The 27,556-nt window shown below is 43.2% G+C and overlaps 1 protein-coding gene across 1 annotated transcript; it reads right to left on the bottom strand.

Moving 5' to 3' along the window:
- Positions 1 to 27,556, bottom strand: Slc35b4 (solute carrier family 35 member B4). Its single transcript, XM_006990371.4, has 10 exons — positions 27,218 to 27,556; positions 16,858 to 16,971; positions 13,719 to 13,821; positions 12,584 to 12,633; positions 10,192 to 10,273; positions 9,912 to 9,972; positions 8,396 to 8,505; positions 7,192 to 7,267; positions 6,151 to 6,226; positions 1 to 5,400 (listed from the first exon to the last, which is right to left on the bottom strand). Exons 1-10 carry the CDS (start codon positions 27,292 to 27,294, stop codon positions 5,154 to 5,156), a joined length of 996 nt encoding a protein of 331 aa, XP_006990433.1. The 5' UTR covers positions 27,295 to 27,556; the 3' UTR covers positions 1 to 5,153.

Below are 27,556 nucleotides of genomic sequence, written 5' to 3'. Positions count from 1 at the left end.
TTCAGTTTGGCAAAACGTTTTATTCAAAGAACCTCCTTTCCCTCCTTAGCTGCTCAAATATCTCCTAAGGCTGGGAGTGATGTCTGATATTTACACAGCTCAAAGTCTGAATACTCACTAATGTCTTCTGGCTGTTCTACACACATGGCTGCTACGGCTCCCTCCTTCTCTGATCTTTGTTCTTAAAATGTAATATTCAACGAAGCGCTCAGAGGCTGAATGAGTAAAACCCTCACTACCATAATTTGTCACTTTTCAAATCATCCTCTTTGGGAAGCTGAGGCTGTCCTCTGGAAAGCAGGCTAACAGCACGGGAGTGCTCATGGTAGGGAGCCAAGCACAAAGGCTTTCTTGTGTTGCTGGGAAAAACCCCTGCCTCCCACTCCGCTGGAGGAGTCTACCTCTTCAACCCCCGAAAAGATGTAAAATAACTCAATCTGTCAAAGGCACCATTACAGTTTTCCCCTCGAATATGGGCCTTATGAGTGCAGACCAGGCCTTTTCTGTCTCTGGCTCCTTTGCCGCTTGCCCCTTGGTGGTGATTTCTGTAGGCAAAGCTCGAGGCAGATGTCTGTGATACTCAATGCAGACAAATACAAACAGCTCTTCAGGCATCAGTTGGCAACACTGACTTCAGGAACTGTGACATGGGAGTGTGGCAGTCACCAGGCACCCTCTTCAAAACCCTTAGGAGTCTCTAGTGACCTCCTGGTGAGCTTCTTCCTGAACATCAACTCGATATGGTAATATGCTCTCAAGTCTCTTCCCTCCTCCCACCAGGCATCAAGGCAGCTAAAAGCTGGGTAGCATTCTACAGCCACCCCCAAGAACTGCTCCCCATTCCTTTTCGCGTTTGGAGTCATTGGGATATACCCCGTCCTTGGCTTTCTTGCCAGCCAGCTCCTGAGAACTGGGAAGAGCTGTAAGGAACCATTATGAAGAGGGAGGAAGAGGCCTTGGCGAGCATTCATTTTCTCATGTAACACATGTTAGACACTATGCCAGGAGCTGGCAGTTCAGAAATGAATTATGCATGCTCCCCGGCCCCTTCCATTCCTGGAATGTCTACAGAGAGGAAACTTCTAGAAAGAAAGAATACAATGTAAAGTTGAGAGGCATTAGTCTCCCAACTGGTCATAGCAAATATATTCCAAAGCTTAAATATTGCACTTAAATATTGTTCATACTTATTTCCAAACACCACACCAACCAACAGTAATAATGAGCATATTTCATCTATATTGGCAGTTTTCTCGATGTTAGCGTGAACTGCCACAGACAAGATTCAGTCAACAGCTTTCAGCAGAAAGCCAACTGAGACCAAAATGCTTTGTTTATCTAACAGGAGCAGAATTCCTCCTAATTCTATCTACTTGTAGCCACAGAAAGGATCTTAGTTTCAGATCTTTACAACGTGGTTTCTCCGAGCACATGTGTCTATCTGCTCAGGTTCACTCAAACTGGTTCTCTGATAACAAGTCCACCACCCATAGCTAGTTCACTGATGTAGAACTTCCCTGGCTTCAAACTTCCCCATCTCCAGGCCGAAAAGAACCAAATAAGAAGGGACAGGTAGCAGGGATTCTCTGCTCCTGGGCTGAGCTGGGAAAGACTATACAGACAGTTCAGACAAAGCTCCCATGTTCACACTCCCGTGAAGCACTCTGCCAAGTGTTCCCCTGTACACTGCACTCTTACTAGCAATGCCTACAGGCACACTAAATAAAACATGCTGGACAGATATAAAAACGTATGAAACTCCTGAGATAAAATATCAAGAGGCCCCCGAGAACAGAGACACGAGTGAGCGAGCGAGAATGTCGGGGATTGCGCAGTAGGAACAGCGCTGGTGAATGCAGGTGCAGGAAGGGAGTGAGGTAAGGTCAGGAAGAACAAAGGGCAAAAGCAAAGCCCAAGCCCAGGAGGGGGGGCGGGGCCCAGGAAAGGACCACAGGTTGAGAACCCTTGGAACTACCATGCACTCCTCCCAGACCAGAAGAGGGGGTACAGGCAGCCCCCACCACCCTGGCAGAGAACAGCAGTGCTATGTTTTGGTCAGCTGGGCAGGAAGAAGGGAAAAGAAAACACACAACAAACCCCGGCACCCACTGAACTCTAAATCCATTGAATGGGTTATTGGTTGTTTTAGGTGGATGAAAAGAAAAGAATCCATAAAATGTATGTTGGACCCTCAGTACTGCAAGGAAAAAGTTCAAAAACTGAAATTACATTTCTAATCAAAGTGATCAAGTTAACATTTACAACAGAATGTTGGTTAAGGGATATGCAGTATTAAATATAACCCAAGCACCCCCAGTCCTCTCCCGCCACCTCACCCGACACCCCAGTCAGGCTGTGATTGGGCACAGGGAAACAGGGCATTTCCTGGCTAGTGGCTTGCACTATTTGACTCTTCCTCTAAAGCAGCTTCCCATGTCTTCAGCTCTTTCGAGTCAAACTATAAGCTGTCGCTGAAGCTGAAAGAACAGCAATATTTGATAGACATTTCTCTACATTCAGTGAGTCTGGCCTTGATAAAATGGCTTATTTGCCCTTTAAAAATTTTTACAATCCGCATAGAAAAAAAATTAGTCAAGAGGAATGAGTTTTTCAAAGAATGATTTTATGGATGAATTTGGAGATGATCCTGGTAAGCAAATTAAGCTAGCGTAGGAAAGACAAACATCATATTCTCTCATTTGTAGTTCCTGGACTTTGTGTAGAGACATAAAATCATGGATGGATGTGTGATCTGAAGGTCGAGGAAAACTGTCCAGCGGACAGCAGGGCGGGGGTGGGGGGTGGGGTGGGGGGTGGGATGGGGGTGAAGGTGGGGATGTGCTCACCTGTGTGAAAACGTCCCGCCACAGGGCCATGTGCAGTGCCGGTGTACAAGGAAAATGGAAACAAAACCTTTGGAAAGGCAGCTCTACTAAGCTGTGAGCAGTGTCTGCTGGGTACTTTCTTCTCTCTGACTAGAGTGTGGGAGGAGGCAGGCTGGGGCCTTCATGTACTCTTCCTTCAGGTGTACATTTTGTTTTGTGAGTGTTCTGACCTCCTACTTGTCCCTCCATCTCCTTTAATGAAACTTACAAAGTAGTCATATTAAGAGGGATGCACATTCTGAAACTCAAAGCCCTCCAGCAACAAAATCCTGTCTGTATCAACCAGTCTCAGGTAACTACAAGCTGTAGTCCTCACTGGCATAGACAGGAAAGTGCTGGGTAGCTGAAAGTTCTATCGTGTTAGGAATAATCAGAATGGAGCCTCGGGAGCCCCTATGAACAGATTCTCCTGTTAAACAGGAAGGAAAAAGTACTTTTTATTCCAGCCTTTTAAGGGGTCATTTAACACTTGGTATTTATAGCAATGCTGGTCCAAGCGACCCCAAGCAACCCCACATATTTCAAAGCAGCTAAGAAGCTTCTGGGCCCGTGAAGGGGTTCACATGTATTCCGGTATTTTTGAGAACAGAGCATTACCAGCACTGGGAAGTTGTCAATGGCCAAAATGACAAATCAGTCTCCAAACCTGGGGACTCAGGTGGAGAAACAGTACCTCCATTTAAGGTAACAAAAGAGCAAGGCAGGTTTAACTGCCCTCCCCAGGGACCCAGAGGATTAGGGCACTTCTCCTTCCTGCTGCTCTTCAGACCCACCAAAGGGTACCTCAGACAGTGGAATAAGAACTAAAGTGAGCCTGGGAGACATGGAGAGCCACATCTCAGCTTAAGAGCACAGACTGCACATAGCTAAAGGAGGAAAGGCCTTGGTCTGTATGCAAGGGAAACAGTGAGTTTGGCTGCTTGCAGAGGAGCAGAGAGTAGGTGGTGAGGTTAATGAGGGTCTGGGTCTGAGTGGAGAAAAGAGGAACTAAAACAACATGGACTCCATGCTCTGCAATCACATACTATCCAGCTGAGGGCACATACAAGCACACACACGTGTGCTATCTGACAGGGTTACTCTCAAGATTATCCATGACAGGAAAACCAGACCTGCAGAGCAGTCAGCAGAAAAGAGGCGTGTTTCTGTATGTAAACATGTTCTGCTCACATGAAGCCTCCTACCCACACCCATCAAGAACAGTCTAACCTCTATGGGAAAACAAGACCTCGCTCTGTGGTGGCGGGGTTTGGCCTGATTTATACATCACACTCACACCTCTACATCAATCTCCTCATCAGTGACCTGACAGGTGACAACTCTCAGAGCGCCAGGAAGAGCTATCTTCTGATTACTGGTTCTCCAAGCTTTTCACAGACACATCTGAGACCTACATGAGTGTGTGGCTGGCTTCACAGGGGCAGCGGTCTCTCAGGGTACCGATGGAGTGAGCTGTGCTGGGCTACACTCCCATTGTATGTCTGTCACCAGCTAAGGAGCGTCACGTGGGAGATGGATGGAAAAGCCCCCCTCTTCTCTACTGACCCCATCTTTCTTCCTGCCATGAACACTGCAGGACTGCTCTCAGCACAGAAAGCAGCAGGTCACAGAATCATGTGAACCTTGCACTGATTTTTAAAAAAGTGGAATGTGGGAGGGGGTCCCTCCTATCTGCTCATCATCACCAGCATTCCGCTCACACATCACCAGGGCTCTGCTTCTTTCCCGACACACGGGAGGGAGCTCAGCCTCATCACTCCTGGGGTCTAATTTCTCACATGTCCACTGGGTCACTCGGTGCCCGACAGTGCCTGGAACATCAGATCTACTGTAAAGTGCGAAGTGTGGCGGGTGAGAGGGGAAAGAGGGACAGAAGGGTGATGGCTGTCACAACAAAGGAACCATCAGGAGCCACAGGGGCGTGGCCTTATCCAAGACCACGCATGGGTAGAAAGCGAGTAGCTCTGAGGACCTGGAATTCAACAAGTGTGGTTCTGATGTTCTGAAACGCAGATGCAGAGGCTATCCAACAGTCTGCCTGGTAGCCTTGTTTGTGTTGTTTACTCTAGCTCAGGGATGCCTAGGTAGAGTCTACAAACACTGTCTGGGTGGCCGGGAAAGAGCAGATGAGCCTCATCCTTCAGAGGTGCTCTGGGGCCTGCTGGATTCAATACTGTGGTAATTTCGCATTAGCCAGAGTGAAATGGTAACCAGACCTGAGCCGGAGGCCTCTAACACATAACACAGGCTGTCTGTCCCAGGCAGACCTCAGTCCTTCTTGCCGTCCGTCTGAAGCTGACTTTTCGTGGTCCCCAGGTTTTTCCACACCTCTGTGTACATTAAGGTCCCAGTGAAGACAAGCAAGGTGCCCAGACAGTGCCCCGGAGTGAACGGGTTCTGGAAGTACAGGATAGAAAAGATGAGGCTCACGAACTTGCGCAGGGTCACAACCAGCGTGACGGTGAGGGAGGTACACTCTGTTGTAAGGATGAACACACCCCGGACGCACACGTATCTGGAGCAGTGGTTAAGGCTGTTCTCTGTAAACTACCAAGAAGGAAGCTTTAGGTTGTGATTCCTGCCTCAACTTGACATGCTGAGAAAACACGAAGATCCACTCTGATGATTCTCTTTAGTAGAACTTCCAGAAAGATTCTAGCCCTGGCATTCCTAAAAACCCATGACTATGGATTTTCATTAGTTTATAATGAAGACCATCTCCAAAGTAACGCTGGAGTGACATGGTCAGGAAGGTGATCCCACCCACCTTTACTGTCTTGTCCTTGGGCCCTCCACTCTCTCCTTCAAAGTGAAACTCTGTACAGCAAATCTATGTGGTGATTTCAGAAGGAGGCAGTCAACCTCAATCTGTTTCAATATTTTAAAGACATCACAACTTTTATACTGGTAAGATCCTTCTATCCATATAATTACTTTTAAATGAGTCTTCATTTGAAGTTTGTTTCAGAGCTTTGCGGCAACTTATAACAGTCATGAAATAATAAAAAGTATCCTAGGACACCAGCAACCTCACAGAAATCTCAGGTCATTTCATTTCATGACATGACTAAGTCTAAACCAGTCCACAGAGTCCTGTTTCTTCTGTGTGACCTACCTGACCTGCACCATTACAGTCTACAAAGGAGCTTCATGAATAGGTCTACCCGTCTCCAGTTCACTAGAGAAGAAGTCAAAGCAAAACCCAAACTCATGTCCCTACATTGTAAGAATGGAGACACAGACCAAAGAGCACTCCAAAGGATACTGAGTCACAACATTCATGAGGAGGTAGAACCACATGATGGGCATAGCCACACTGATGACTGGAATTTGATAGAGTTCTGCAGAGTGAAGAGAAGAGATGATCATGCCAGTGTGAACAGTTGAACTTTTCATCTTCTTAACAAGGTTATACAGGCAAAAACAGTATCAGGAACAGCAGCATTATTTCCCTTAAGAACTGTTGGCCCATACACCCCTTTATTCACCTTGAATCCAGTCTCCACTAACCAAGAGTCAGAGCTCTGTGAGGACCCTTGGGATCTTCACAACTATGGGATTAATAGTGAGAAATGCTGCTTTGTAAGTCAGAGCCACGTGGACTCTTACACACTGCCTACTTTTATAACACAGTTTTAGGCCAAATGACAGACACAACACTGCACATGCAGAGCAGGCCCAACACAGTACAAAATGCACTACGTGTATGCAGCACAAAGCACTGATTTTAAAAAGGGTTTTCTTGTGTGTTCACCTATCTATGTAACACTCTTAGATGATCAGATTGTATGCACAACCGTCTATCATCAATTTACCAAGTAGCCTCTCTAAAAAGCAACAGCTTACCCTCATTTAGACATTCTTTTTTTAAATGTTGTTTTGTTTGTAATTAATTTATCTTGATTATTTCATCTGTATCGAGGAAACAAGCCCTATCATCATTTTGCGCCCTTTTGCTTGGTGCCAAGGCAGCTTAGATCGGTGAGCAGCTCTGCCTTTCAAGGCAGAGGAGAGACACAGGGACAGCTGACTGCCACCAACTTCTGGGGCTGGAGCGTGTTCGTTCCATGTTCACACGCAAACACACGATTCCCAGGAGAAGGGAAGAGGTGAGGCTATCCTCATTTGCAGAGAATAAATAGGAAAGAGCCTGCCAGCCCTTGCTGCGCCAACTACTGACTGACAGCACCCGGAAGGTGCAAGGGTTCTGATGAATGTGAGATAAAGTTGTAGTCGAGCCAAATGCAAAACTGAGGCTTCGCCTCAGAAACTGGCAAGTAATCCTTCCACATGACCCCAGACTTACCAGACTTATTGAACAGAACAACATGGTCATAAATATCAGAGGCCAAGAAGATGAAACCAGGAAGTGGAAGGGCGTGCTGCGGGAAGGAATGGAGCACATAAAGGTAAATGAAAACCTGTTACAGAACAGTCAGGGTAGCTTTACAATGACTTGGAGCTGTCCAATAAGGAAGTTAGCCCCTCTCAGGTAAATGTGTCTCATGCCTTTGTGCCCTTGACACCATATGGCATGACGTCTCATGGAGCCTGATGGTCACCAATGAGAAGGATAAAGAAGTACTCCCCTCAACAAGGCAAAGGGGGACTTCAGCACGCAGCCATTCTGCCCCAAAGGACTTGCCCCATACTGGATTTGAAAACCACAAGGGCCACACAGATTTCAAAGAATTTAGAAACTAGTACAAAGAGATTTGAAGACAATCTGAGGCCAAGGAGAAACAAATGATGAGACGAGGCTAAAGAGGAAGAGGTGCCTGACAACTGCCACCTGCCTCACCACGACAGTACAAAGTGCGATCACGTCACGTGACTCTGGCTGAGCTGTCCCTATACTTGGCATTGCTCTCAATGACAGATACAACCAAATAAAATGCTTGCTTTTTAAAACTCCCTAGCCACAAACTCTAGCTCCAAGTAAATGTGCCAAACTGCCTGTTCAGATTAATTGAGCATAGAGGGAGTGTATGGCCCTGGCCTGGGGGCATCTCTCTGGGCATATTTCAATAGCCATAAAGGAGGGCCAGGGAAAGCTACAGGGGAGAGGCTGGGTCACCCCTGAAGATGAAGAAGCTCAGGTACCTGCAGGGAACTGAACTATCATGTGAGTAAAACCCCTCTGGGAGCTCAGGCCCTGAACCCCATCCCCCAAGCTGCCCCACTGATGTCCACACTTCTGACCTCTTGCTTTGGGACTAATTTTCTCTTTCTGGCTTTCCATATTGAGTTTAACAATTTTACCTATAGGAACTTTGCGGGCCTTGGTTCCTTGTCCCTTAAATATTTTATTTGGTTGATCATGATCATCTCACATGAATAACTGTCACTCAAAATACACATTATCCCCCTGCCTAAAGTACTTCAGTGTTCTGGTCTAAAGGTTGGTTATTAATAACAATACAATCCATGAATTACATCAGGATTTCACTTGGCATAACACATCATAAATCAGAAATTTTCACCTTCCCAGGGTTCAAGAAGTTGCTTACATTATAAAATAATGCCTCCTTGGAGTGTTTCCCAAACTTTTTGTATAGAGTCTCTTGGAATATGCCCATCCTCGCTGACATCAACAGAGCAAAAGTCAGTGCCCCGATGCCTAAAAACAAAGATCAGCTCAAAAGATGCCTTTTGACATATTTTCTTAAGGCGACAGTATTATTTACAGTTTTGTACCTATCACAAACTATAGGACATGCAGATTTTAAAACCACAATGCTACAATGAAATCCTCTCTAGTTCCCCATTTCCACATCCTTATCCATATTTCTGTATACTAAGACAGTGTACGATTGTCTACACATTTTTATACCTTGCTTTTCTCATGAGGTTCTTCTGGACTTTTCCTTTATGTCCTTTATAAATGTGTTTTTAAAGTGTGATTTAGGGTCCACACGTGACCCTATCATGTGGTTGTACTACACTTAAAGGCCTTGTGATGAGACAGTTAGATTTCTAGTTATTTCACTGAAATCAATATACACAAATACTTAAGATGTTAATTATTTCCTTAGGATAATTTTTCATAAATGGAACTGCTGAGTCAAACATTAAAAAACCTTCAAGACCTTTAAAACCTCAATACACAATATTTCTTGAGAAAGGCAATCTATTTACTCTGCTGACGGCTTGTATGGAGACGGCTGTGGTACCGCAACCTCACAGCAGTGACAGTGTTGATTACCGTCTTGCCAATATGGTAAGGTGAAAATGAAAAGTTCTTGTCCTTGGTTTTCTTTGATTACTAGATTATGAGGGTATAAAATTACTGGACATTATTTTTTCCCTTTGAGTTGTATGTTCATATCTTTGGAATTTTCCCATTGGGTAAGTATTTCCCCAACAGTGCAGAGATCTTCTCTGGGAGGAACAGTAAGCTGAAGGGTTCAAGTCCAAAGCCAAGACAAGGGGACACAGGGTTTGCTGCTACTTTCTTCCCCTCAATCAGGGTGAATCCACTCCTGTTACTACTGCAAACATTTCCCCTCCAAATCCAAGTGAGGATGAGGCCCTGTAGGAGTTGCCTAATTAATTCCACACAGAGATACTTGTATTTTTAAAAATTCTCCTGAGAGTTGATTTGGGAACACTGCCATATGGAACAGTTAACTTAAGAAGAAAATAAGCCCTTGTGCCCCTGGGAAACTGAGAGTTAAGGGTTCTGACTCACCCTTCTTTTGCAGGTACTTCCACTCAGCAGACTGGCCACTAGGAAACAGAAGACTCCCTACACAGTGCTCCTAAAGAGCATGACAGACTTTTCTCTGCCACTGACAAACCATGGGAAGTATGGACCCACGTGGAACATGGTGCCAAAAATGTGAACAGTGGCCTCTTCTAATTTTTTGAACCCCAAGGTTCAGAGACATACTGGTCCCAGTTGCCACTCTCCTCCTTGGCATAATTTGTTTAGCCTAAACTTCTTGCCAAGAAACATGTCCCCCAGGAGAAAACTCAGCAGCAGCAGTGCAGAGGTAATGAGCTTTTTGTAACTACTGTACTTGCCTAGTAACCACCATGCAAATGCCTGGAATCCATCCTTCTCACTCAAGCTGGACTGCGAAGTCTAGGAAATAAGAAAATACACTAGCAACAGGGACCAGAACTGCAAACAACACCCGAGACGCAAGGGGACTATTTACGCTGCCCACTTCCTCCCACTCTTCTTTCAGAGTTGAGTTCCTGTCTTACAGAAGCACTCTAGTTCCGCTCTTCATTACCAGGTGCCTGGTAATGGGGCCTGATGACAAGCAGGGAAAACAAATGATTTAAAGCTGATTCTTACCACCTGCTTTGCTGACATGAAAGTACAAATAAATATCCCTGCAGACACCAGGGCAATGGAGGTGTACTTGAACATACTGTATCTGGAAAACAAAGACAAGAGCATCTCAGCAAAGGAGAGCATGGCTAAGGGGATGTACAGTCAGCAGTATGTGACTCAGTGTAAACGGCTACAGTCTCACTGGGGGACCACTCCCCAGCAGTGTCAACAGCTATTGATCAACTAGACTGTTATCAGAAACTGACACAGTAAACAAAACCAGAAAACAGACATACACCAGATGTCACATGACATTGCAGTCTGCTCTCCAGAAGCCAATGCAGCCTGCCCAGTCTTCACCAGTACCCGTGGCTTTTCCAATCCTAAGAGGGATTGGAATGATGTCTTAACACACACAATATAAAAGAGGAAGAACAGATTATCAGGTACAAATGACAAGAATCGAAACTTGGAGAATAATGTCCATTCTCCAGGGAAGGTATTTCTTTAAAAACAATCTGAATAACTTAAATGATTTTGTAAAATGTCGGCACAGTTGGATAAAGGGAGGAATGTGCAATTTATAGAGCCAAGGGCAGCATAATGGTGACATTTCCCATTAACTAAAATGGTATCATTATGATGCCCCTCCGAGTCTTGGTAATCAAGGGAAAGGCCCCAGGAAGGATAAAAAGAAATTAAACTTACAGAATGAATCATCATTTCTTTTCTACCCAAGGACACTGTATCTTTTGGTTACAATACCTCATCAGAGTTGATCTGACTGGCTGAGATGCTGAGAGAGGGATGCAGGAGAGGGCCACTGCAGAGAAGTGGGGTATGGAAGTGGAGGGAATTGGTTGGGCAGAAGAAGGGCTCAGCAGGAATGGGAGAAGGACAAGAGGGCTTGGGGGTGAATATAATCAAGATACATTTTGTATGTATGTATGTATGAAATTAGCATAATGCATATAGTTAACTGCATATAGTTAATAGATGCTAATAAAACCTTACATAGCGAAAGTTCAGTCTAGAAACATCAAGTTGAAGTAGTTTAAAAATTAAGCCAAAATAATGGTTAAGAAAAATATAGATGTGGTCTTTAAAATATCCAAAGGACTGTGTTCAAGAAAAATAAGTTAAACGGATCAGAGCTTGGTGGCAGGACATTTTCCTAGCATGGGCAAGGCCCTGAGTTTGATCCTGACACCATAAAGGGAGGGAAGGGTAGGGGAGGGAGGGAAGGAGGGAGGAGGGAGGGAGGGAGGGAAGGGAAGAATGAATAAATATAGAGAAGTTAGAGAAATTCCTTTTCTGTGGGTGGTCAAAGGCTCACTCCGAAGACAACAGATTCCAAGTAAACTCTTAAGGGAAACAGGTGTTGGAAAGAGCCTCTGACAGTATGAGGTTGTATTAGGAGACTGTAATCCATACACACACACACACACACACACACACACACACACACACACACACACACATACACACACACACAGGATCTTGTTATGAACCGAATCAAAGCTTAGGAAGGAACCCAGGTCTCCAAGGTGAAGTCTAGCTGTCAAGTACAGTCTTCATCTTAAACCAAACATCCGGCCATTTACTATGTCTGCATAAGGCAGGAGGGCCGAGGCTCAAGTGAGAGGTGGGTACTTTGGAAAAGCACCCCGGGCTGCTCCTGCATTTCCCCCCAACCCGACCACACCACTGGCAGCAGCTACCAAGAACAACCCTGAGCCTCTGCTCCTTCCTTGCGTCTATCTGGGTCTTTACCGGGAATTCTCTTAACATATAAAAGTATTCCCGGTTCACTATAGTACACTGATGAGCACCTTATGTGTGCTGGATACGCAGGTTAATACGAATGCTTGCAGCACATGTGAGGCCCTGGGATCTAGCCCAGGAATGCCAAGATAAAAAGAAAACAAACAACAAAGCACTTTCTAGGACAACTGACCCACAGACTTTCAATAACACTCCCTGGAAATGCTCCATATCCGCACTCTCCAATATGGTCGCCACCTGCCACACGTGGCTACTCAGCGTTGAAAATGTGACTAGTAAAAGTGAGAAAATATTTCATTTATTTCACGTAGAAAATGTAAGTTCACATGTGCTAATGGTGACCATACTGCACAGTGACTTCTGTGTCAACTGCTTTTATAGGTTGACAAGGCACTGAAGATCCCATGGTAACAAGAGCTGTTTGGCCCCACAGGAAGCCACAGGGGGAGTCTCTGGCCTGGTCAGCTGCCTTAGGAAAGTCATTACCCATGATTCCGAGAGAAAGAACTCAGGAAAAGGCTGATGGCCAGGAGCAGCCTTTCCCACTGTAGGAAAAGAAAGGTGACCAGTCCACAGAGGTGACCTGGAATATCACTTCCACATACAAAACAGGAAGGTGTGCCGTTACCTTTTTTTTAAAATGATAATTCCTAGAATCATGCTGGCAATCAGAGAGCCCTGTAAAAGAAGACAAGGGTGATGTTTCAGTGCACTAGGGAAGAAAACATCATGACTCACAATGGGAAAGAAAACAGACAAGGGAAAATACAGGACGAAGGATGAACAGTCACTAAGACAAAGAAGAGGCCAAAAAAATCTGTCCTGAGAAATAATAAAATCAGTACAAAATTCAGTGGGTATAAAAATGATCAGTTCTCATTAAGTGATCACAACAAAAGCTATGATTAATTAATAGGGCTACATGATACTTTAGACCTACTTCGCTCAAACTTCCCATCTACTTAGTGTTTAAAACTTCTACTGAGCTTTTTCCCACCTCCATTCTTAATCAAAGAAGTTTCTCCTCTCTAGAAAGGTGTTAACCAATATAAAGTTTATGTAAGTACTACATCAGTGCTTTGACGTCACCTCGATAATTATGATTATCTATGCAGGTCTCTGTAGGAATAGGACATTAATCTCACACAAATCTCAGGCAACAAGATTAACGTCATTCCCATCACCACCCATTTTGCAGTCTGCTCCAACTCTGCCCACACGTGCCTTGATGTCTTCCCTGCTCTTCTGGAATACTCTGCTCTTATTTATATACCAACTAGACAGTGCTGATCACACATAAAGAATAGAGAAAATGGATTATCATATTGAGAGAAATCCCCTTCATCCACAATTGTCCTGCCAGGTGTGATGGGACAAGCCCATAAACCCAGCACTCAGGAGGCTGAGGCAGGGGATTGAGAGTTCCAAGCCAGCCTTAATTACAAAGCAAAGCACTGCGAGGCAGGGATGAGGGTAAAGAGGCTTCAGTAGTTAAGTACGAGCTCAAAATTGGCCAGATGAAGGAGACAGGAAGTAAATCTATTTCTCAGAGAAACTTTAATTTTACTTGCATTAGTCATATATTAGACCTGAAATGAATACAGTAAGCCATGCACTTTCCACTTTCCCATCCTGTTCAAAGACTCAACACAAACCTTATGCCCTAGACTTGACTTCCTGTACGACTGTCTACCTCTGCCCCATGCACAGTCTGCCCACTTTACCATGCTGTTTGGAGGACACACATTCGAGCTGGCACTTACTGATCTGAATATCATATGCAGGGGCATGGCAATGTTCAGATTCAGGGCATAGTTGTTCATCACGCTGACAGTGAAGAACATGGTTACCATGATGGCGTAGTACCTGCAATGGGAGAGAACAACATCACACGCGTCCACGTTTTCAGGAAATTTTGATATAGAAGGAAATGCATATATTTGGTTTAAAAGACACTGGTCTTCCTTCCTCTCTGCTAAGAGAGTATAGAGAACCATTACCAGATAAAGTCACATACTAAGTCCATATATGAACACTGCACCAAGTCAGACTAGCATGGGGAAAGTCTGAATTACTGATATGCTTAAGAAAACCCTTGAATGTTTTTCAAGGGACTTAGGACTAGGATTTACAAATGTTACCTAATCCATAGTAAGACATTTTAAGTGAACAGATAATTCTTGTTTAATGTATTAATTCCTTGTAGATACTTTTCATTGGCCTCTGGAGAATCTGAAAATGGTTAATTACCTTAAATATGTCATGTATATATTTATACAATATTATTTTTCTTAATTTTGAAAAACTACATTCCAACGATTTGCTAAGTCAAGTTCATGTTCAGCCTAGGCACTGTGAAAACTATTCCTCACACTGAACCAGTAGTGTCTAAAATAATGAGGATATTCCTTGATTTGTATAGACTTACACTCAAGATCAGAGTCTTCTTTGCTTTTCTTCTCTCTCTCTCTCTCTCTCTCTCTCTCTCTCTCTCTCTCTCTCTCTCTCTCTTTTAGACAAGGTGTTTAGACAAGAACTCACTATATAGATCAGGGTGTGCTGCATCTGTGTCCTGAGTACTGGGATTAAAGACATGTGCCACCACTTCCAGCCAGAGTCTTAGTCATTTGAGAATTCATAAGTCTTAAAATTGTGATAAAAATTAAAATAAAAAAATCCTAGGAGTTAAGGATGTAGCTCAATTGGCAAGAGTAACTTGCCTAGCATGGGTTTGATCCTCAGTGCCACAGAAAGTGGGCATCTTGGAAGACACCAATAATCCCAGCACTTTGGGGTAGAGACAGAAGAATCAGGAGTTCAAGGCCATTCTCAGCTCCACAAATTTGAGACCAACCAAAAGCAAAATGAAATTCTGTCTTAAAGAAAAATCCTATAATCCTATAATCATGACTTAGAAGATAGAGGGATACATACAAATGAATAAGTAAATAGTTACTATGGATAAGTAAATTCATACTATGAATAAGTAAATGGATTAAAATTTTTATATTTGTATGTTTTCATCTTGATCTAGAAAATATTCAAGATGTCTTTCATATATTATTTAGCTAAACCATATTCTTGTCAATGTTTTTCAAGTCAAAAAGGATTAACTATCAGCAATTTCAGGATTCACTCAAAAATATTTTTTAAAAACTTTAAATAAATGCCTAGATAATCTAGAGCAAAAGTAAACAATGGTTCTGTATTGTTCATAAAATATTCAGCCTTGGGTACGGATTTCCAAACAGTTTTGTGTCTACACACCCGAAGGATAAACAACACCCATTCTCATGTTATCTTCTTTTGTTACTAGTTAGACATGGAGCTGGAGAGACACTGCAACGGGGAGCAAGCGAAGCCAAGGCTGCATTAATAGTCTAAGGAACTTGACACCCAACAGAGGACAGTGCTCCAGGCACGCAGGACCACTAGTGACGGCTTCTCACAACTCCCATGCAACATCTGTTAGTCACTTTACAAGGCTGCTCGCCAAAGTTCCTCATGACGAGACGCTCTCATGCTGAGACACCACTGGGAAAAGAGTTATCAAGGTCTTTCAGGTTAATTAATTTAATTCTTCCATGTGACTATTTACATAGCATGGCCTAGAAATTGTTAGTGGGGATGAAGGATCTGGGCAAAACTTTGATTGTTGATTCACATATAGAAAATAAAAGTCACTGTAAGGGGACATGAATGGGGATATGATAATTAGGACAGACCATGGGGGATATAATGACAACAAGAGGCACAGGGTGCAATAATAAAATGGTAATAGGCTGAGCATGTTAGTGTACACCTTTAATTGCAGTACGTGGAAGGCAGGGGTAGGTGGATCTCTATGAGTTTGAGGCCAGCCTGGTCTACAAAGTGAGTTCCAGGCCATCCAGGGTTACATAGTGAGAGGACCTTGTCTTTAATAAGAGTCTAAAACGGAAGCACAGGTAGGAGGAGACAGAGGTCAGCCAGCAAGGGTCTACTATATACATAGACATGATGCTTTCACCAAGATCCATGAGAGCAGACGAGAGAACAGGAAGACCCAAAGGAGTTTTTAAAAAATGGTGGGATTCCTATCATGATGTACATGCTGGCTTGCTGGAACAGAAAGTTTATGGGGACACTAAACCCAATGGAAAGGAAATTAAAATATTTAGTATTACATTAACAAGAGCCTAAGGTACAATATGAATACACTCAGCAAGCTACTAAGGAAGGCAGAAGACTGACAAGGATGAGCTTGAGTACGTGGGTGACATTCACACTCCCAAAGAAACTGGGTGATGCCACTTAAGTGCCCCTGGGAGGGCACCTCCATCTCAAAGTCTCTCCAACATGAGAACCCTTCACAGGGCATCTGGCCCTGTGAAGACACTTAGGGCAAACCTGGATTAATGGACAGAGTCTGGCATTAGCAATTTTTTCTTAGCTTGTCAATTTTCTTTTAATTGGAGCAAAATTCACACAATATAAAATTAACCATTTGTGAGCAAACAATTCAGTAACATTTAGTAATTTGCCATTCTGTATACTCACTGCTTCTTTATTTCCAAAAGCCAATTGTTTTTCAAGATGCTTGATGATACTACTCTTAGCATAATCAGTAACTCTACCCACACAAAGGACAAACATGTAACTATTAGAAGTTTCCGGTCACCCTAGTCCTTCTGACCCTGTATTATACACATATGTACTTATCGCCACCACAGTTATTTTAAATGTTATGGGCAAGAATTTCATTCTAAAAATAGTTTTCTAGAGTATAACAATGTAATTCATAAAACTAATGACTCCACTGTCACCTATAACCTAAGCTTGAGAAACATGTGCCTCATGTTTTTTGTCCAGGCGCCACCTTTCAGGTTTTAAAGGACTCAACAAGACTTCAAAGTGCCATACCTTAGTGGGATAGCTGGTGGCTTCCTTCCCAAGTCAGCTTCAAAAAGGAAGCCTTCCACAGCAATAAATAAGAACTGTGCGAACGTCACGATGTTCCCACATCCTGGGTGCTTCCTGTATAGTAAAGAGCAGAGGAAACACAAGGCACAAACTCAGATAAAGCACACTACAGCCTGTTATATTTATGGCATCAAAATAATAGAGAGGAGAGATTTCTGCAGACGCTCTCCTTCCTCATCTTGGCCCTCACATGCCATGCATCACACACTTTGACACTGCGTCTCAGGGAATGTCGTCTGTTAGGGTTTCCTAGAGCAGCAGGCCCTGCAATGAGAACTCCTCTCATTGCCAGACACATGAGCTGACTTCCCAGTAAGCTGCAGGAAATTTCCCTGTAAACTCACATACATCCCCCACTACCCAAAAGGTCTCCAGTCATGGACAGAAACATGCTGGAATTCTCCTGGAATGTTCATCTATTTCTACTGGCCAGGAGTTACTGGTCACGTGATAATAGGCATGCAACTTTAGACTTTAATGTCCCCAAGGAGCAATAAGTAGTCCTGGGGATGCGGGGGAGGCTTGCTATTTTAACAGGGCACAGGTACATATCTGTACACAAATCAACATAACTGTGTATCTGTGCAAGGGTGATTAAGAAAAACTGTCAAAAATGGGTTCTGGGGCTGGGATAGTAAGCTAAAATGACTGAGCAATACTGCTGGGGCACACAGCGGCCCTCCACAGCCCTCATCGTGGGTCTTCAATATATTAGACAGTCAAGAGAGATTCCTGGACTTCAACAGATCCTCTTCGGTGCTCCAAGAAGAGCCAAGAGTGTTCCACGGTGCCTATTAGGAACACATGCCATAGGACAAAAGTTCGTTCTGACGTCCCTCTCGAGGCATTCTGAAAATCAGTTCTATAAAATGTTGACAGTTTTCCTGAACCACCCCCAATTCTGTCCCATTGCTGAAGACATCCCAAGTGAGCATCAAAATTCCCCCCTAAGACTAGTATTAACCAGCTTCAGAGTCTCTTTTCATCTTAACCAGAAACACCCACTGACCCCCTACATAGGCTTTTTAAAGCAGTTTTATACTAATCCAGTCCTATTTATTAAAGCCAACTCCATTTTCTACTATGCTGTGAAAATTAAATACTGATGGCAAGATACACTACTAGGTGCTGGGGCCTTGAACATGCTGTCTTAGTCAGGGTTATTATTACTGCGACAAGACACCACAACCAAAGCAACTTGGGAGGAAAGGCTCTATTCGGCTTACACTTCCACATCACTGTTTGTCACTGAAGGAAGTTGGGGCAAGAACTCAAACAGGGCAGGATCCTGGAGACAGGAGCTGATGCAGAGGCCATGGAGGAGTGCTGCTTACTGGCCTGTTCTTCATGGCCTGCTTTCTTATAGAACAGAGGACCATAATGGGCTGGGCCCTCCCCTATCACTAATTAAGTGCCCTACAGAGGCTTGCCTACAGCCCAGTCTTGTGGAGGCATACCTCAATTGAGGCTCCCTCCTCTCTGATGACTCGTTTGTGTCACGTTGACACACAAAACCAGGCAGCACACTAGGCAAGAACTCTACCACTGAGCTATATCCCCAGTGCAAATCCTTAAGTACACCTTCATGTGTTATGGGAATTCTACCATTTGGTCCAATTGGATGGGGCATTTTCATCTTTTTTTTTTTTAAAGGTTTATTTATTTATTATGTATACAGTGTTCTGCCTGCATGTCAGAAGAGGGCACCAGATCTCATTACAGATGGTTGTGAGCCACCATGTGGGTGCTGGGAACTGAACTCAGGACCTCTGGAAGAGCAGCCAGTGCTCTTAACCTCTGAGCCATCTCTCTAGCCCCGGGGCATTTTCATCTTATGGGCATGGTTTTCTCTGAAGATACTTGACCCCTTAAAAAGGGGCGGAGTTAAGGGTCACACGCTCTGTCTTGGGTAGTTGGAGCAGGAGCAGCCAGCCCGTGTAGCCTGCCGGCCCTGTTCAACCCCAATAGCAAGGGTTTGAAAAAGGATTTTTTTCATCACTTGGCAACAAGCCAGGGAAATTATAAGAAAATGTCCTACTTGTTTCTTGTATAATCAAACTCCACTACCCTAAGGGTACTCAAAGAAATGAAATTTGGCAGATGGATGTGTTCCATTTTGCAGAATTTGGAAAATTAAAATATGTATACCATAGCACAGGTAGATATTCAGGATTTCAGTGGGCAACTGCTTTGAGTTTTGAAAAGGCTGATTCTGTAATTACACATCTATTAGAAGTCATGGTCATCATGGGCATACCTGTACAAATTAAGACCAACAATGCTCCAGCATATGTCTCTAGTAAAATAAAACGTTTTTGCATATTACAATAATATCACACAATCCAAGAGGACAAGTGATTATAGAAAGATCAAACTGTACTTTAAAAGAAATGCTAAACAAGCAGAAAGAGGTAATAAAGACCCCCAGAGATAGACTGCTTAATTCCTCAACTCTAAATTTTCTAAATGCTAATAAAAAAGGAACAACAGCTGCAGAGAGACATTGGACAATCGGAAAAACTGAGTTAAATCAGCCTGTGTACTTTAAAGATGTGTTGACCTCAGAATGGAAAGCAGGGTATGTGTTACATTGGGGAAGGGGCTTTGCGTAGGAAAAGCGATTGTTCATCAACCGACGTGGTGGTTCATGTCAAAAGGAAAAACTCACCAAATTAGGGTTGGGGCAGGATTCTATTTTTGTCTTTACAGGAGAATAAAAATATCTATCTTAAGGATATCAAGAACTTTTGGATGACAGACATCTAAAAAAGGAAGGAGAACTGCCCAGAAAAAAATTACCAGGAAAAGAAACAATCTGGCATGATGGTATAATTACTTCTACAGGGTAAAATCTCTTTACCTCTCAAAATATTTGTTGTCCCAACTCAATTAAAAACTGAAGCTGGCTTTGGAGTTGGAGTGTGGCTTTCTCTTTCTCTAAACCCAAGCATGTTGTTAAAAGAAAATTCAGTCTCTGTCTCATATCAGAAGAGCCACATGGTATGGAACAGAAGAAAACCAAAATCTAGGGACTATTGTCACAAATCTCTTTCCCCTCAAATTTAATTTGACTCTTTAAAATTCTCCTTTAGGCACATAACTATCTTAAAAATAAAACTTTCTGTTTTGATAATGATGTTTAAGTTTTCCACAGTGAACAATAAATTTTCCTAACAGCGATCTCTGAAATCTCCAAAAAGGATGATGGGGCCCACAACAAGGATTCCACCTGGATCACTATAATGCCATTAAGCCTATAGACACCACCCAAAGATTGGTTTTGGACTACAAACTGCTCAAGACAATTCTAAGGTAGCTAGCTGAGATGGTCTACACTCTTGTACCACTCCAGCCAGAATTTTAGAGAAGCTTTACCCATTACCCAGAGACTGGCTACAAATGTTACAGATAGTTCTACAAAGATTTAACCATTTTTCAGTCCTTAAAGAGTCCCAAAGAGACATTATTGCCCCCCCTCCCCCCTCCCCAGACAGCAGGAAGTAATTCTAAAAAAGCAACGCTCACTTTCCCTATAGATGGGGTGGATGGTTTTGGGGTTCTTCTCAGGGTTATGGATAATTGTCATCTGTAGGGGGGCTGATAATAAATTGTTATAGGGTTGGGGGTGGATCAATAGAGGTTAAACTCAGGGATCTCATTTGGAATAGAATATGGGGGAATAGGCATGATAAGATTAAAAGGTAGATTATCAGTTTAAAATAATTTACATTGGTGTGGATTCTTGTATATTGATACAAATACAAAGATATTTTTGTTACACTGTATGTTTCTATTTCTAAAATACTTTTGTATATTGATACAAATTCAAAATTATTTTTGTTTATATTGTACATATGTTCCTTCTTCTGTTTAAGATATTTTGTATAATGATACAAATGTAAAATTATGTTTGTGTGTGTGTATATATATATATATATATATATATATATATATATATATCTACTTCTGTTTAGGATATTTTTGTATATTGATGCAAATTAAGGTTATTTTTGTCATATTGTATTTTACATTTCTACCTCTGGTTAAGATGTTTTTGCATACTGTCACAATTTCAAGGTTATTGTCCTTATATTGTACATCTGTTTCTATTTTTACATAAGTTATGACCTCTACAGCTTGTTTATTTTTATAATGTAAAGCTTTAGTCCTTAAGCTACATAGGTTAATAAGAATTACATGTTAATAGTCACTCATGTATGTCAAGGTCATACAGAGATATATTTCAGACAGATAGGCCACCTTCAAACACTCAAAGACATACAGAATATGGCATTTAAAATGTTTTAATAACCTAGAATCCTTTTGACGTGAGACACATCTGTTCCTGGCAGTACTGATCTACTCCAAGAAGATGATGGGCACTGAAGACACTCCATTGGGAGTTCATTTTCTTCTTGGCAAAACTGCCCTTGCCTTGACTGCTGACAGTAAGTACATTGTCCAATCTGGACCAGTAGGACACAAAGAAAAGCAACTGCCAAACTTTGCCAAGACAGGGTAGGAAAGTCCTTCAAAATGTCCTGCTTCTGAAAATGGTCTGTCAAGATATTCTAGGCCTATAAGCCAAAGTTGGATGCCCCAACGTTGCAGAGAACCTTGGGTGACTGTCCAGGCACCCAACTATTTCTGTCGTTCCTGACATTTTTTTGGAAGTTACTTGCACTTCCTGCTTACTCAGGTAATTTATTTTCCTTCTCAGGTCTTTGATTTGAGGGTTGAAGCCTCAATAGTTACAGTTACAATCCTCCTGAATCTTTTCCAAGGACATATTAGGTACAAAACTTAGATTCTTTAGGAATGGACGACTATTGGAGCAATCTCTATGAAAATTTGCCAATTACCTATGGTCTAGATGTCTAGGATGTATTCTTTATTTGATAATTGTTCTTGTTGTATGTAGTTTCAAATATTAAGATTATTACCTTTCCTTCCTTCTGGACAATATATGTTAATAGTTTTTATTGTATATAGTTTTTACTAGGTTAGGATTAGAACCTTTCTTTTATTTTAGCCAAAAAAAAAGGGAAATGTTGTGGGAATTCCGCCATTTGGTCCAATGACCAACTGGATGGAAATTTTGCCCTTATGGGTGTGGTTTTCTCTGAAGATACATGTCCCCTTAAAAAGGGTGGAGCAAGGGTCACACGCCTCCTTCGGTGGTTGGAGCAGGAGCGAGCAGCAGAGAAGTATGGCTTGCAGTTTGTTTCCGTCACCCTTGGGTGGAACAGCAGGACAGCAGCCTCTGAATCAGCAGTGGTGTCTCAGCTCTGTTCTGGGTCGTGAGTGTATCTTACGGATTTCATTCCTTAATAAATCTTTCCTCATCCAAGACTCCAGAGTCCCACATTACTCATGCATAGAAACAGCCAAGGAATACAGCACTCCTACAGAACGAGGCTTGCCACCTCAAAAAGACACGGTGCTATCCTTAAGCTCTGCCACCTATGAAGGTTTCTTGAACTGCTACAGATGCAGTTCAACAATCTGTCTTTCTTGGGCTCAGAGGACAAGGCTAAACTTTGTAGGAATCCATAAACAATCGTGGAAGACATCCATCTCATTCAAGAATCTAATTCAAACCATTGGTCAATACAGGAGAGCAGAACTTGAACTCCAGATGGCTCCTAGCACAGTGCTCATCAGCTCTATCCTGGCTGGTCTTCAGGAACCCATGGATCAGGCTGGACATGGCAGTGCATACATGTAAGCCTAGCATTGTAGGTAGGTGAGGCAGTATTTAATGAGATTTTGTCTCAAAATTAAAAGAGGAAAAAAGTAGAGGGGCTAGGGATATAGCTTAGCGGCCTTATAGAATACGTTCCTCATGTGCAGGAATTACTGAGTTCAATCTCCAGTACTGTGAATGAATGAATGAATGAGTGAGTGAGTGAGTGAATGAATGAATGAATGAACAAAGAAGCTGTGTTCCTGGAGAGGTTCACCCTCCCAGTACTGATCTCACTGTCTTAGGCTGGGGTCCTGGGAATCTTTGCTCTCAAGGATTCCCCCATTCAGTCCTAGTGGGAAAAGGTATGCCTGTGCTTCTGCATGCAAGAGTGTGTGCGTTCCCTGTGTTCATGGCAGCACGGAGCTGAACATGACAGGGCTCCACAGTTTCCTATTGACATCAACGAGCACCTTTGTCAATTACTGTGTGATGTGGAAGCTACTCAACTTCTACATCCAATTTTCCTTAAAATGGGAACAGTGTGAGTGCTTATCTCATGGTTTATTGTTGTGTAAATGAACAGGTCCCAGAAAAGCACCTAACACAGTGCCTGCCACATAATGGAAAGGCAACCAGAACCAGGTGATGACTAGTCTAGGCTCCTACACACTGAGCGGTCTTCAATCAAACGATAGCTGTCCTTCCCCTGCCCTCTTTGTGTGTGTGTGTGTGTGTATACATGTGTGTGTATACATGTGTGTGCATGTGTGCACATGTGGATGTTGACATGCGTGAGGTGCACTTGTTTATATCACGTGTGGAAGCCTGAGGTGCCAAGGCGGATGTCCAGAATCATCCTTAATGGTTCTTTCCCCTCATTCACTAAGGCAGGCTCTCTCAATCGGGGCCAGAGCTCACAGAGACAGCCAGCTTCCTCTGGGGTCCACCTGTTGCTGCCTTTCCAGGCTGGAATTATAAGCATTTTATGTGAGTTCTGGGCATCTGAACTCTGGTCTTCATTCTCGCACAACAACCACTTTAACCAGGGGGGCATCTCCTCAGCCCGACAGTTACCCTTTTAAACAATCACACTGGACACTTTTTTTCCCTTTATAAAGTGAAAACTATATATTGTTGCCATGAGAACTCAGTGAGAAAACACGCACGAGGTGGCAAGCACCGCGCAGGAGGATCAACACTTCTCTGGCTCTCCCTTCTATTTTCTACTAAAAGCCTGCGTCAAAGCTCTTACAGAGTAGTTCCCGAGAAGCCACTCCACACAGAGTCAGGAGGAGTTCCTGGGGGGAATGACCTGGATCTGTGCCCTTGAGAGGAGGAAAAAAGCACTCAGGAGCCCAGCGTGGACTGCAGGCAGCCAGTGGTGGGGAAGCTGTGCAGAGGGTGGACCACGCCCCTTTCATCTGTGCACTCCCTCTCTGGGCGCTCAGAGTCAAGCAAGTCGTGAGGGCGGGGCGGGGCGGCCTCACTGTAAGCAAATATGCTCGAGGATATTAGCATTTGTGTAAAAGACTTAAAAATTTTAAATTTACAATTGTATCCTTCAGATGATCTCTGCTGTTTTCCCTTTATTTATCATATTTTATCACTAAAGACATATAAAAGCCACACGGTACTCCATGAAGTAGGACTTCATGGCAAATGTGTAGGGTGTGTATATAAGGCTTTAGATGTGCAACCATTACCATCATCTAATTTCAGGGTACCCCGAAGGAAGTCCCACCAGGAATCACTTTCCCGTTCTCCCTCCCATCAGGTCCTTTGATAATTCTACTCTACTTTTTTGTCTTTACATAGGATGTGTGAGCCTCCCTGTGTATTCCTATGATCCTACCACAATGCTTCTTTAAGCTAATGCAGAGAGCATTTTAGGGACACAGTGCTGGCCCAGCTAGGGGCGGGGTGTCTTTGAACTGGAACAATTCACTTTAAAGCTTCCAAGTAAAAACTTGAAATGTTTTCCCTGAATCCTTCCTTCTCTTTATTTCTTAAGACTTATAACCATTGACTGCAGACAGCTTCTCTTACTTGGGATTTTCTTTGGCAAAAATCCAAATTTTAATCTTAAAAAAAGACAACTTTGAAGAGAATGAATTGGGCAGATGGTTCACACCTCGCTTCTCTCTTTCCTGGACATAAAACTTCCTTATTTAGTTCAATGTCATGTTCTTGATGGAAAAATTAAATGGGAAAAATACAATCTTTCACATTGTTATCTTGATGTTAAGACACACAATACCTTGCCTGCTTCATCACCTCTGTGTATATATGTATATACAGCACATATATAAAACATACATGTGTTACCTATTTTGAAGGTTGATCAGAAGCACCTTAAGAGGGGAATCAAGATCTCACTTATTACTGTGTAACTGTTCATTCAATGCACAGGACTTGTATTTTATTACTGGTCCCAATTAGAGATCTACAAAAGTCATCAAGAAAAAACTGAATTTGTTTTCCAATTGGGGAAAATTTGCTCAATATCCCTTCTTTCAACAAGTCATTTCAACCTTTGTATTTAGAGTGACATCTAAGGGCTCCAAAGAAGCCATTTAAGAAGCACAGTTTCTGCTCTCTAATGGGCTTTCTATGGTACTTCCTCATGATTAAAGCCACTGGTTTCAAGATCCTATCTAGAAGGACCTTTAAAGAGCCTCTGGTCTACGCAGGTCCAGTTTTCCTGCTCTACAGTGGGAAGCTGTGTTGTGCTTAAGGCAATCAGGAGTAAGTTGCTATCAGTCTGATATACTTACATTACATTAATAAAACCACCTTCTTACCACTGAAGGAAAACCCACAACTGCACACCAAAATGCAGATTTAAAAAAAAAAGAGTTAAATAAGGAATTTGGATTCATTTACAAATTAATCTTAATAAAATTCTAAATAAAGTTTCCTATAAGAAATGAAAAGACTTTATAAATTTATCCACAACTTTCCTGGATCATCACAAAAAACAAGCAAATAAACAAGGTATCCCTGTACTGAAACAAAACTGTTAGGGAGAAGGGGAAGCCAGCCACCAGTGTGAAGCAGGCTGTGCCCATGCATCACTCAAACCTTCAGAACCCATGGGGATGGAGACACTCTCACACGTGCTGAATGCAGTGGAGTGAAGTGCTTGGATGGCTGAAACCAAGTACTTGAGCCAAGAGCTCACAAGCTGCACACAAAGGCGACACTCAGTTTAATGGCATATCCAACGCAATGATCTGACTTTGTTTCTATAGCTGGCCTGAATATATCACCTATTTATTTAAAAAATATATTAAGTATATATCAAATTCCAAAGTTTCCTTCCTTTGAAGTGTATCCGGCTTAGTCAGAAACTTTCTTTTTCGTTTTCATATCCTTACCACTCCCAAGATAAACAATCACTCTTCATCAACACTCTGCATGACAAAAGGGCAATCTCTCAACAGCAAAAATTAACCCATACAGAGCTGACCATTAGTAAACTGCTTGCTTCAAAAGGACTTAAACCAACAGTATCAAGTAAAATACATTTCTACCAGACATCTCACTGTGGACCGCTCAAATTAAACAATGAAAGGGAACTGGAAATGGTATTGGGCTAGAAATTAGACATCTGAGATGCCATTTCTTGCTCTGCAACTTAAAAGCAGTGAAAAGGCCACCCAACTTTGCATCTGTTTCACTCTCAGCCAAACAATGTAACCCTTGAACACGGGGTGCTCAGAGAGTCAATGGACACAGTATACAGATTCAGAAACATGTAGTTAGTTATCACTGTACTGAGATGTTATTGAACTGCCTGGAAAAGGAGGCCCAGAGAAGTTAAGAAGCATACTAGAGCCAAGCCTGAAATGACTAACTTGAGCTGTTCAGTCCTAAGCGTTTTCCTCTCCACCTCCTGTCTCTTCTCTAACTTCTGCCCACTGAACTTTGCACATTATTACCCAACATTATTTGTAAGACATCACCACAAAGCCAAGCCTGTTCCCTCTGGAAAAGTGTCCTAGTCATTCCGAAGCTATGCTTCAAAGTGCACGCTTCTCAATTAAAGACTGTAATAAGCTAAATGCTCAAGGACCATGGTGACAACCCAGTAGTCATCTGCTCTACATCTCTCACATGTGAGTTTGGGTGAAGTCCTCACAATCACCTACGACCAATAAAAGCAAATGCTTTGCAGGACATGTCAATACACACAAACGAAACTTTCTTTGCAACGTGTACAAACAGGACTGCTTTGCATGTGAGGAGGCTTTGCCCAGGACAGGCACGTGTCATTCACTAACTGGACCTGAAACAAGTGCTAGAGTTGGATGAGTAGTAGGGAGCGGGTGGTTTGGTGGAGAAAATGCCTCTGCCAATAGTTCCTTGAGCACTTGGATCAGTTACGTGAAAAAAGTCTCCAAGCTTCAAATTCTCGAAGTGAGGCATCTAGGTGACGAAAGCAGCACTCTGGGTGTCTCTGTCACTTGGATGCTAAGGGACGAGCAGTACGCAGGACTGCTGAGTGGCGGGCAGCGCGGGTACCCAGTGCAGTGGAGTGGGGAGGTGGATAGGGCGAGTAGCCCTGGACCAGCCCCGGGAGCCCGGGCGCGGCCCGCGAGGGTCACTCACCGGGCCAGCAGCTCTAGGAAGATCACATTACTGCAGCAGCCTGCGAACACCAGGCCCACCGCGAAGGCCGGGCGCATGGCCGGTGCGGGGCACAGGGTGCGAGCGCGCAGAGCGCCCTTCCAGATCGCTATCCTAGGAAGCCCTCACTGAACATCACCACAACCCGCCGTTCGTTGCCCAAGGGCCGTCTCTGTCCACTCTTCTTCCGCGGCCGCCACCGACGCGACCAGCCCAAGAGCTGTAGTTCTCAGTCATCCCCGGCTCCATTCATCTGAGGGGGCGTCCAATGGCTGGCTAGACTACATGTCCCAGCATACCGCGCGCCTTTACGGCAGGCGT

The sequence above is a fragment of the Peromyscus maniculatus genome, chromosome 3 (genome assembly GCF_049852395.1).
Source record: "Peromyscus maniculatus bairdii isolate BWxNUB_F1_BW_parent chromosome 3, HU_Pman_BW_mat_3.1, whole genome shotgun sequence".
NCBI classification, from domain to species: Eukaryota; Metazoa; Chordata; class Mammalia; order Rodentia; family Cricetidae; genus Peromyscus; species Peromyscus maniculatus.
This window is presented reverse-complemented; position numbering and strand designations above follow the sequence as displayed.

What these genes read in the sequence shown, in the direction of transcription:
- Slc35b4 (XM_006990371.4), bottom strand. Translation starts at nt 27,294, where the DNA reads ATGCGCCCGGCCTTCGCGGTGGGCCTGGTGTTCGCAGGCTGCTGCAGT. An exon ending in TTCCTAGAGCTGCTGGCCCG is followed by an intron (nt 16,972 to 27,217) that starts GTGAGTGACCCT and finishes TTTACTATACAG; the next exon opens with GAAGCACCCAGGATGTGGGA. An exon ending in TGTTCTGTTCAATAAGTCTG is followed by an intron (nt 6,227 to 7,191) that starts GTAAGTCTGGGG and finishes TTCACTCTGCAG; the next exon opens with AACTCTATCAAATTCCAGTC.